Raw genomic sequence first — 11,957 nt, 5'->3', positions numbered from 1 at the left:
GCACCTCAATCGTGTGCCGATCACTCTTAGAGTATCGACTCATGTTTGTGATGTCACCTTCGGCCTGCCGCATCTTGTGGTCCAGGTCGTCAAACCTTTCTTCTATACTGGCCCTCAGACTGGGCACAATATCATTGAGACATCTCAATCCTCTGATTGCCTCTTCCATATTCGCAATGCAGTCTGTATTAGTTCTCTGACCAACCATGATCAACACTAGTATCTATCACAATATTTTTCCCTCGTACGATAGACAACCTAGGGTCTGATACCAACTGTTACACGGCGCATTCCTTAGAGGTCTTAGAAGGGCGATGTGAAGTAAAGTAACCGACTTTCATATGATTACTTTCCGCCAAACGAAGGTCCCCTCTACACGCTAGACTAGACTGTTAGTGCCGTGCGGGAAAACCAATGTCAAGATCACAATTTGCTTCGAGAGGATTGAATGAAAGCTTGCTTGTATTAACAAGGCAACAAACAACAATAATTACAAGCTTGCTTGTCACTAATTTTTTTCACATTGTTTTTACCTTATAATCCATCAAAATCATAAATTAAACATCTAAATGTTCTAATTTTAATGGTAGAGACTACACGAGTTACCTTGAAATAAGGCTCACAAACTGTTGGTCTTGGGGCTTGAAGAACCCTTTCAATCCTTGAAGAAAACCTAGGATTTTAGATTAAATAGACGTTAAACAATATTAACGTGTCACACAAGCAGAACTGACTAGGTTATAATATTATTAGAGCTGTCAGTACGGGCTAGCCTAGCCCAACCCAGCCCAAACCTCGTGGGCTTTTAAATTTGGTGGGCTAGGGCGGGCCGACCCTCCATCTATATGGGCTTTAAAATGGCCAGCCCAACCCAGCCCTAAGAGGGTCGGGGGCTAAGGCGGGTCGGTCCTTCAATTTTTTTAGAAAAAAATATTTCTCCAAATCTTTAGATATTTTTTCGTGATATAATCTCTTGATCATATGACGACTTCAGTTTATTTAGAGTGTACAAGAATCTTGATATTTGACAAGGAATCTCGTAATTGAAATGCAAATTCTCTATATTTCTAGCTCATCTTTTTTTAACGTTACATGAATATTTTTAGAACTTTTCTTTCACTTTTCTTAGGTTCAGGAATTGCTTCAATAAGTTTTATATGTTAAGGTTTTTTAATTTAGGTGTAACATTGTTTGTCGATTTCATCATTATAGTCCATGAAATTTTTAAAACTCATGATAATTACTAGTATTGTCAAATTTTTTTGGCTATTAAAACTTGACCTTTTTCTATACCGAAGAGCCATTTAATAATTAATAATATATTAAAGTAACCAAACTGATCATTGGCCACTTAGAATAATATTTCTTTTGAAAAAAAATATTATTGGCCACTTAAAACTTTCATAGTTCGTTGTTAATTAAGCAAAAGAAAACTAATCTTGTCGTACTACGTGCATATCAAAAATATAAATTCTAATTGATATGGAAGGGTAAATGAGCAATCTAAGGTTAGTTAGTGGGGATTATAGTTAATATTTTTTTTTGTTTTTACTTTTTTTAAATATTTAAATTTGAATATAATTCATTTTGGCCCACGGGCCGGCCCAAGCCCAGCCTTGGTCAAGCCTCTAGGGCCAGGGCGGACTTATAAGCCTCAGTTTTAAATGAGCTCAAAAAATTTCAACCCAGTTCTACCCAAGTAGCAGACTGGGTTGGGCTGGCCTCACGGGCCAAGCCCATTTTGACGGCTCTAAATATTATACCTCTTATCTCATTTTTAGTCCAATAAATCAACTATGAATTAAGTAATTTTATTATTATTTAATTATAAATATTATAATCCCATAATTATAATCGCGTAATTATATTGTTAGAGATCTTATTTCCCAACCAGATGACCCTTCACAGCTTTCTCAAAGACATATTTTTTCCATTTCCTTCAGCGGGCAAGTTTCCAAACAAGTGCCGAATATACAGAGTGCAAAGTACTGTACACTACACAAGGGCAATAATATACGTACCACAGCAGCATCCATTTCTAGGTTGCTGAGTTCTTCTCGATCTTCTATGATATCTTTCCGCATTTGATCTCGAATTGCAACCATGAGAGCTCCACCTCTCCTCTATCCCCTCCTCCTCCTCCTCCTCCTCCTCTTGGCCACCTCTGCCTACTCCTGGAAAAAAGAGGAGTTTCGAAATTGCAACCAAACCCCATTTTGCAAACGCGCCCGTTCCCGAAAACACGGATCGTGCAATCTACGCGCCACTGATGTGTCCATCTCCGATGGGGATCTTATAGCCAAGCTTGTCCACAAAGAAGAAAACCCAGAAAGCGAACAGCCCAATAAGCCTTTGGTCCTCACTCTTTCGGCCTACCAAGATGGTGTGATGAGGGTGAAAATCGATGAAGATCAAAATTTGAATCGGCCCAAGAAAAGATTTGAAGTTCCTGAGGTGATTGAGGAAGATTTCTTGAACAAGAAGCTGTGGTTAACGAGAGTGAAGGAGGAGGAAATCGACGGTGTTTCCTCTGTTGTTTACTTGTCTGATGGGTATGAAGGGGTGTTGAGACATGACCCATTTGAGGTCTTTGTGAGAGAGAAAAGTAGTGGGAAGAGAGTGTTGTCCATTAACTCAAATGGGTTGTTTGATTTTGAACAGTTGAGGGAGAAGAAAGAAGGGGATGATTGGGAGGAGAAGTTTAGGAGTCATACTGATACCAGGCCTTATGGTCCACAATCTATTAGTTTTGATGTTTCCTTTTATGGTGCAGATTATGTTTATGGCATTCCTGAACATGCTACTAGTTTTGCTTTGAAACCAACTAGGGGCCCCGATATGGAGGAATTTTCAGAGCCTTATAGGTTGTTTAATCTTGACGTGTTTGAGTATCTTCACGAATCACCTTTTGGGCTTTATGGTTCCATACCTTTCATGATTTCGCACGGGAAAGCCAGGGGTAGCTCGGGTTTTTTCTGGTTGAATGCTGCTGAAATGCAGATTGATGTATTGGGATCTGGTTGGAATTCCAATGAGTCTTCGAATATAATGTTGCCCTCGGACAAGCAAAGGATTGATACTTTGTGGATGAGTGAGGCTGGTGTAGTGGATACATTCTTTTTCATTGGTCCTGGACCAAAGGATGTGGTTAGGCAGTATACTAGTGTAACGGGGAGGCCATCTATGCCACAGTTATTCGCGACTGCATACCATCAATGTAGATGGAATTACAGAGACGAGGAAGATGTTTATAATGTTGATTCAAAATTTGATGAGCATGACATTCCCTATGATGTCTTGTGGCTTGATATCGAGCACACGGATGGGAAGAAGTACTTTACTTGGGATAGGGTGTTGTTTCCTAACCCAGAAGAAATGCAGAATAAGTTGGCCGCGAAGGGTAGGCACATGGTTACCATTGTGGATCCTCATATAAAGAGGGATGAGTCTTACCATATACACAAGGAGGCCTCCGAAAAGGGCTACTATGTTAAGGATGCTACTGGTAAGGATTATGATGGATGGTGTTGGCCCGGTTCCTCATCATATGTTGACTTGCTGAATCCCGAGATTAGGTCATGGTGGGGCGACAAATTCTCACTTGATAGCTACACTGGCTCAACTCAGTATTTACACATTTGGAATGACATGAATGAGCCTTCCGTCTTCAATGGGCCAGAGGTATATAATTTGCCTGTGATTATTTTGTTTCTTTGTTTTTGGTGCTTTTCCATTATGCTGGGACAGCATTCATATTAGATTATTCTGCTTTTGTGCATATTCACACTTATAGTATTTTCGTTGATAGAAGAATAGATTGCTTATACCTGTCTCTGAAATTCTACAAGGGTAGACTGTCTTGCAGTTTTCAAGAATGCAGTTAATTTTGTCAGATTTCACTTGCTACTGTCCACGTCTCAGGATCCTTTTTATTATAAAAGAATAGTATAATTATATTAAGTTTTCCCCTTAAAGGCACACATTCACAATATTCTATTTGAAGAATTTTCAAGAATCTCCATTACATGTGTGTTTTGCATTTGCAAGAATGTCAAGTAGGTGCATCTAAACAAAACAACAAACTTGTCCACGGAATGGTGGAACACGTCTTCAAGGAGGTCAATTAGGAAAGACAAAGGCCCCAAGATAGAAGCATTCTCTTGGAGTTGATACAACATATGTTGTGGTGGACTGGTGGTCGAGAGTAAAAAGGTGGAAATGTCGATCGACGACTCCATGTTCTGATTTACAACAAAACTAACTAGGCAGAAATTTATTTAATAAAGGAACAAACTTCCTGCAGAGGCATGTTTCATGCTTAATCCAAAGGATCAACATTACACTGCCAGTAGTTAAGTACCAATTTTTTCCTTTATGCCTTCGATTTTTTCACCGTGACAGTCAATGAATTTTTATTTTGGTAAAGCGAATCAACACTTTCCCTACCAAATCATTAGCTCCGTATTATTCTCCAGTTTGGCAAAGCCAATCAGCTGAAATTGAACTCATTGGTACTCCTTACTCGCTCTAGTCTGGTGCCTAGTTGCTCCGACATGGCAGTTAAGGTGCCGCACCCGTGTTGACACGACACGGGCGTGGGTATGGGATTTGTACTGTATTTGGTCAAGCAATGGGTACTTTGACCACGACGGACGTAAAAATTCGAGACGGGATACAATTTGATTCCTGAAATCAGAACCAAAACTATGTTAAATTTGAAGAAAATAGCATACCTTACCGAGGAAATCAATCCTTTACTTATCTATAACTTGAGAATAAAAAAGAAATCCACGTCCACAAAATTTCTCATAATTTAGAGATATTTATATATTTTTGAATTATTTTAGCCGAATCCCTGCACCCGTATCCGTACTAGATCCGTATCCCCGAATCTTAGAATTTACATCTCGAACGATCCGACCTCTAGATCCGCACTCGTGTCGGACACCCGCACCCCTGTCCAAGCAACTTAGGTTGCCTTGACTTAGCTTTTGTAATTACATAATTCCGTAACTTGTATAAATGCTACAATGAAGTTCTGAAAGTTATGATTCTGAGCGTATCCCTGAATGTGTGAAAAAGAAATTGGAGATGTTTCATATAAGAAAAAGAATTGACCCTGGGCAAGAAGTGCTTCAGTCTGAAAACTACCATTCATGCTAGTACTTGATATAATGATTTGATGTTGGCCAATGTTTCTCTGATAAAGAACTTCAAATTAATTAATTTTCAGGGATGAGCTTCTCAGAATATATAACAAGTTTGATATTTTACTCAACTATGATTGGGACGGCCAAGTAGATATATAGATGGCGTTGAAAATTTCTTGTTTTCTCATTGCCAGGTAACAATGCCAAGAGATGCTTTACATCATGGAGGAGTTGAGCACAGGGAGTTGCACAATGCATATGGTTACTATTTCCAGATGGCAACATCCAATGGGCTTCTAAAGCGCGGAGATGGAAAAGATAGGCCTTTTGTTTTGGGAAGGGCCTTCTTTGCCGGAAGTCAAAGATATGGAGCAATTTGGACTGGAGATAATACAGCTGAATGGGAACACTTGAGGGTTTCAGTCCCCATGGTGTTAACTCTTAGCATCTCCGGAATAGTATTTTCTGGTTAGTTACTATCCTCTTTTTGGGGTATTTACCTTATCAAGAAGGAAAAAAAAAACCTCTTTTGGGGGTGGATGACTAGGTAACTATAAGTTTCTCTTTTTCTTAAATGCTGTACACCTTCTTATTTTACAGGTGCGGATGTTGGTGGATTTTTTGGCAATCCTGAGACTGAGCTGTTAGTTCGCTGGTATCAACTAGGTGCCTACTATCCCTTCTTCCGGGGGCATGCACATCATGACACCAAAAGACGGGAACCTTGGTTATTTGGGTATGATTCTTCGATTTTAATATTAAAAAGTTGTTAATACAAGAGTGATATGTCTTTTTCTCTATGTTCAATAATTTCATATATTTGTCTTTCATTTCTTCACTTTTTCTGTGATCCTTATTCACCACGAAGTTATCATGTATGTTTCTCATTCTGTATGCTAGATTACCGTGTCTAAGGTTGTAAGAAGTTCAAGCTCTCTATACTTGACTCCAATTTGGCATAAAGCGTAAAAAATATATTTTGAATGTTTATATAATTTCTTCAAGTATGACATAATAACTAATAGGTAATGATATTAAACAAGTATAAACAAATTAACAATATTAGTAGCAGTACTACAAAAATAAACTATCCCAGTAATGTGATAGATAAGAGAATCATTTCTTATGACGGTAGTGTCCGAGCCAGCTTGAAGAGATAAGAGATTCATAACAACAAGGAAAAAGCTAAAAGGCTCAGAAATAAAATATTAGTCCCCCCGTCCCAATTTATGTGCATTGTTTGACTTGGCATAGAGTTTAAGAAAGAACGAAAGATTTTTGAAAATTATGGTCTAAAAAAGCTTTACATATTTGTGTGGCTAGAAATCATCTCATTAAGGGTAAAATGAGGATTTTAAAGTTAAAATTGTTTCTAATTATAGAAAAGTGATATTCTCTTTGGGACGGACTAAAAGGGATAAAGTGACACATAAATTGGGACATAAGGAGTAATTGTTAGTCCTGTTCATTGGACCTGAAGTAGTCATTTGTTTCTCCATATGACTTGAGCTTGAATGTCATGAGCGAAACTCCTACTTTCAAGAATATAAATTTGGGAGAATAATAAAAAATAGTAATATAAATTTGCGAATTCATTGCCAGCTTAGAATTCAAGTAATTGCAAAGGCGAAAATTCACTTAAAATTCTAGTAACTATCAAAAGTGGACGTTGCACCTAAAGGTGTGCCTAGGAGAGTGGGTGAAAACCTTGAAGAAGAGGGTTCAAATCTCAACAAAGACAAAAATTGCTAGGTGATTTTTTCCTATCTGTCTGGGTCGTGGTGCGTTGATGGGAGGTAGCAGGTGCACACAAGCTGGCTCGGACACCACTGTTATGGAAAAAAAACTAGCAAAAGTGGAACCTCTAGCAAAAGTGGAAGCTCTGAGATGCATGTGGACCATCTAGAAAGAGAAATCTTGAAGTATTTGAAGGGATTGAAAATAATTTTGTATCGAGAAGTAGCATATATGTTTATGTAGGATTTTGGAGCATATGAGAGGTCAATTAGCTTAGATGTTGGTTGCTCTTTGTAGAGAATCATATTTTATCTGAAATTCACTTCCTGAAACTTCTACCTTGTGCATATCCTTAGAATGTGAGATTTTTTCCTTTAGGTCAGTAAAATCATTACATTATTAAAAGAAAAATCTATGAATCCTCAGATCTTTGATGAATCATGTGATGTGACTAGCCCATGAATGGGTATGTTAGGTGCTTCCCCTTGTTTAGAGGTGTTTAAACTTTGGAAAAGATGGCGTGGATAGGTGTCTGGAAAGATGATATTCTTTTTGTATATCTAATTGGTTAAGTACTGGAGTAGCTGAAGGTCAGTTGAAATATTTCGAATGAAAGATGCTACGAATCATTGCATGTTTTTCATCATCTTGGGCTTCTGAAATGGTCCCTTAAAGTACAAAAACAGAATTGATCAGATAAAAGAAACGGAGGGAGATTGTAGAGATTTATCTGGAGATCTTGGCCTTGCTCAATAGTACCTCTAGCTCAGTCATCAAAATTTTGAAGTATCAATTCTTTTATTCATAATACCACAATAAGCGTAATATGCCTATCCAAATGATTGATAGTCCCTATGTCATAGTTTTCCTAGCACTCCTTTTAGCTGCCTAAGATAATTTGCTGCTTACTTAAAACAGAGCTGCTCTTTGTTCTCCTTGCAGTAGGTGCTAAGATTTTCTAAGAGCACCAATTGGGTTCGTTTGTGTTTTGTTCTTTTTCCTTGGAAGAACATTACTTAAAACTCAAACTGATTAAATGACTCCTAGCCATCCTTGGCTTACATAGCTTACAACTGAGTGGTCGCTTGCTTATAAGTAATAAGCTCACTAACAATTTGTACCGACTTGGAAAATGATAAAATATGCATGTCACCTAGAACAACTCTTCTTAACGAGTTAGGAAATGAATATTTTGTTATGAAGTACCTACAAGATTCATTGACATATTTCAAAAGAAAAAGTAACAATAGAAATTAGACGTATTAACAACTAAAAGTAGGTAATTGGCCCTACTAGCTTGGAATTGAAACGCAATAGTAATTATTGAAACAACTAATAACCATTCACACTAAGTTTGACTTCATCACTGGGATTATGTGGACCGTCTCCGCATGAACATTTCAGCTTATCCATAGCTAAGCTCTATTGGGTGGACAATTACTTTTTTAAAATAGCAACAGATTCCTAACAATTCAACAAGGGAATAAACGATTTAACTATATGCGATATACCTGTTGGGATGAATTAAAGATCATGTATTAGATTTGATCTTAGCCTATCTAAGGTTTACCATCTATCCAATGTCGCCACCTGATCCAGTATCGTGACGTAGTTAACCATTACCTGATAATCCAATCATCTTCATGATTGCAACAAGTTTGTAAGGTTAAGTAGATAGCTTACAAGACAAAGAGGTCCTATAAATACTTCACTTCTATGAATAGGTTCAAGGAATCAAAGCTATGCATGTGTTTCTACCATATTAGGTGGTAAGTTGTGTGAAATGGGAACATATAGGTATCTCCAATAAGGTTAGAGATGAGGACAAGGAGCCATTGCATTGTAACACGAAATCAATGGAGTCATGGAATGATGAACAATTGAATCATGAATGGTGGGATTAGTTCCATGTGGCACTATTTGAGTGAAGTTTCTATCAATGGGTCTTGTAGGTAGTTTCCCAATAAAATATCAAATTGTTAACACGTAGCATCTGGTGGTCCTGTATCAGTTCTCGATGCATGCTTATATGCAAGGAAATATATGGTCTCATATGGATTTGTGCAAGACAATGTATGCATTTAAATGTTTAAGTAGTTCTTTTTGTTGTTCATATAATAGGTTGGGCTTAGGACCTACACATGTTACATAAGATCTCATTATTAATAAAGGTTGTTATGTCCATTACAGAGAAAGAAATACACAATTGATGAGGGAAGCGATACATGTTCGTTACATGTATCTCCCCTATTTCTACACACTTTTTAGAGAAGCAAACTCAAGTGGTACACCAGTTGCTCGTCCACTTTGGATGGAGTTCCCTGGAGACGAAAAATCTTTTAGCAATGATGAGGCTTTCATGATTGGAAATGGTCTTCTGGTGCAAGGAATTTATACGGAGGTTCTGTTCTAACTAAACAACTGCTCTCTCCAGTTTCTGTGACACTTTTGCCATTTTTGGACAATCTTAAATGTTTGACACCATTCTAATTCTTGTACAACTTTCAAGAATTTAAATACATTAAACTATTCACAACTTAACTTTGATATGATGATTGTTGTCTTTTTAACCACAACTATAGTATTCTCTTCCATCATCACTAATGTATTATGCAAGTTAAATTAACATCTTAAACGTTGTGCCTAGTCAAACACTGTCACATAAAATGAAATGAAGGGGGTAACTCATTTTCTTTCTCTGCAGGGGTGTTCTTTTCTTGAATCAGCTTCATCTCTTTTCTCTATTACTAAAACTGAAAATTCATATCTTTCCATGCAGCGAGCGAAACATGTTTCTGTCTATTTACCAGGGGATGAATCCTGGTATGATTTGAGAAGCGGATTTGCTTACAAAGGAGGTCAAACACACAAGTATGAGGTTTCAGAAGATAGTGTTCCCTCTTTCCAAAGGGCTGGAACCATCATACCAAGAAAAGATCGTCTCCGTCGGAGTTCGACGCAGATGGAAAATGATCCTTATACTCTGGTAACATCTATATCTTGAATCCATTGGAACACATTAACGTAAATCTAATCTTTGCTGCATCTGTTCTTTAACTGATATGTTTTTCATTGTAAATCCGAAAGTCCTGGCATTTAAGCACATAACTAGACTGAATGAAGAACGGGCTCACCAATGACTTGTCTTCCTTCTTGTCCAATTTCAGTGCGTTTTCCTTTTGAATCCAAAATCTTGCATCTAATGAAAACTAGCTTTGCCAAACATGGAATTCTCCAACGAGCATTTTGCGTTAATTTGTATAGTCATGCCATGACATCAATGAACTAGTGGTCTCAGCTTACACTTTGCTATTTTTGTGACTTAGTACCCCATCTTGGTGCTCTCAAAAGATAAAGAAAAAAGTTAAATCCCCGAAGGCTTGTTAGCATCTTTAACATCCAGCATCTTTTATACCGCAGGTTATATCTCTTAATAGTTCCCAAGCAGCTGAAGGTGAGCTCTATATCGATGATGGGAAGAGTTTTGAGTTCAAACAAGGTGCCTTTATTCATCGGTTTTTCACATTCTCGAATGGAAAGCTTACATCTTCAAATGCCGCGCCTTCTTCAGCTGGAAATGACAGATTTTCTTCCGAGTGCACCGTAGAGAGGATAATCTTGCTAGGATTGTCTCCTGGAGCAACAACTGCCCTTGTTGAACCAGGAAACAGGAAAGTGGAAATTGAGCTCGGGCCACTCTTCATTCAAGGAAATCGAGGATCTGTTCTTACCATCCGCAAGCCTAATGTGCGTATTGCAGATGATTGGTCGATCCAAATTTTGTAATAAGTTGCTACTTGCTGGTTATCATTAAGTCTACATTCTCCCTACATCTTATATTTGGTTGGACCAGCAAATAGAGTAATTTCTGACTACGAAGAAGATTTTAACATTAGTGAAGATCATTTTACAGGAATAGTTTGAAGCTGATCCTTTGTTGAGTCATCAGATTTTTCAGTATGGAATTAGGAGCCATGTCTCTGAATTCTCTGATCCTAGTTTGGTAATTTAAGACTAACTCTCAGCCAATATCTAGTATCTCCTATATAATTTTTCCATAAAATGGTAACTGAAGTGGTGTATACTATTGGTCGTTTGGTTGCTAGTATATGGTGTTATAATACTTGCATAAACACCAATGTTAGCAATGCAATATTTGGTTAGCATTTGTGATACTTGCAAATAATTCAGCGTTTACAATGCAATGAGAAATTAATAAAATAATTTGATATGAATATTTTATTTGGAGGTTCATTTACTCCTTAGAAAAAGAAGAAACCAATTTATAGGCTCAAATTGATAATTTGAAATAACTAAACCGATTAATTCAATAATCATACAACTCGAGCTTATTTGGTTTGAGTTTGAATTATAATTTCTTGCCATGCATCACATTTTAAGCTTCCATAATTTTGGCCTTCATAGGTGGTGTCATAAGAGAAACATTATTTTGAGATTATTAATAAGTCCTAAATATGAGTGTGTGGATCAGTTCGTAAGCATTGGCGTCATCAAACATTATTTTGAATTATCGAAAGAAGACAAAAAGAGGGAAAATAGAGAGGTGGGGTCAGAAAATTGTTTGAAAATGTTAAGAGTTATTAGACAACTCAGAAAAACTATCAAAATCTTCTAGGATGTCTGTCCAAAATATTTTATTTGTAACCAGAGGAACTATCAAAATCTTCGCATTGTTAAAAAGCTTTTTCTTCACAGCTTCTTTGGCCAACAGATCTACCACACTATTCTGTTCCGTGAATATGTGCTTGACAAAGATACTCCAGCCTTTGCATTAACTGCCTGCATTCAACAATAATAAGTTCATAACTAACATTGTCATGATTGATCATTCCTATTACCTCTGTTGAGTCTGTTGCTATCTCCAGTGGTATTAAGTTTTGATCAGTGGCTATTTTGAGTCCCTACAGCAAAGCTAATAGTTATGTTACGTTGTTAGTTGCCTGTGGGATGCCTTTCAAAAGTAAACTTCTCATCCAAGCTATCATTACTAATTTACCATCCAATGTGTCTTTTACAATACATAATTGTATACTTTTCATTTAACCCTTA

At 37.2% G+C, this 11,957-nt stretch overlaps 1 protein-coding gene across 1 annotated transcript; it reads left to right on the top strand.

Moving 5' to 3' along the window:
• Positions 1–1,898: 1,898 nt before the first annotated feature.
• On the top strand, positions 1,899–10,916 carry LOC104232756 (probable glucan 1,3-alpha-glucosidase). The gene is made up of 6 exons (XM_009786023.2): positions 1,899–3,681; positions 5,345–5,618; positions 5,751–5,886; positions 9,078–9,288; positions 9,667–9,873; positions 10,308–10,916. Exons 1-6 carry the CDS (start codon positions 2,104–2,106, stop codon positions 10,671–10,673), a joined length of 2,772 nt encoding a protein of 923 aa, XP_009784325.1. The 5' UTR covers positions 1,899–2,103; the 3' UTR covers positions 10,674–10,916.
• Positions 10,917–11,957: the final 1,041 nt, after the last annotated feature.

Source organism: Nicotiana sylvestris, chromosome 5 (genome assembly GCF_000393655.2).
Source record: "Nicotiana sylvestris chromosome 5, ASM39365v2, whole genome shotgun sequence".
In the NCBI taxonomy this organism is placed as follows: Eukaryota; Viridiplantae; Streptophyta; class Magnoliopsida; order Solanales; family Solanaceae; genus Nicotiana; species Nicotiana sylvestris.
The sequence above is the reverse complement of the archived record's forward strand: the minus strand, read 5'-3'. Positions and strand labels throughout refer to the sequence as shown.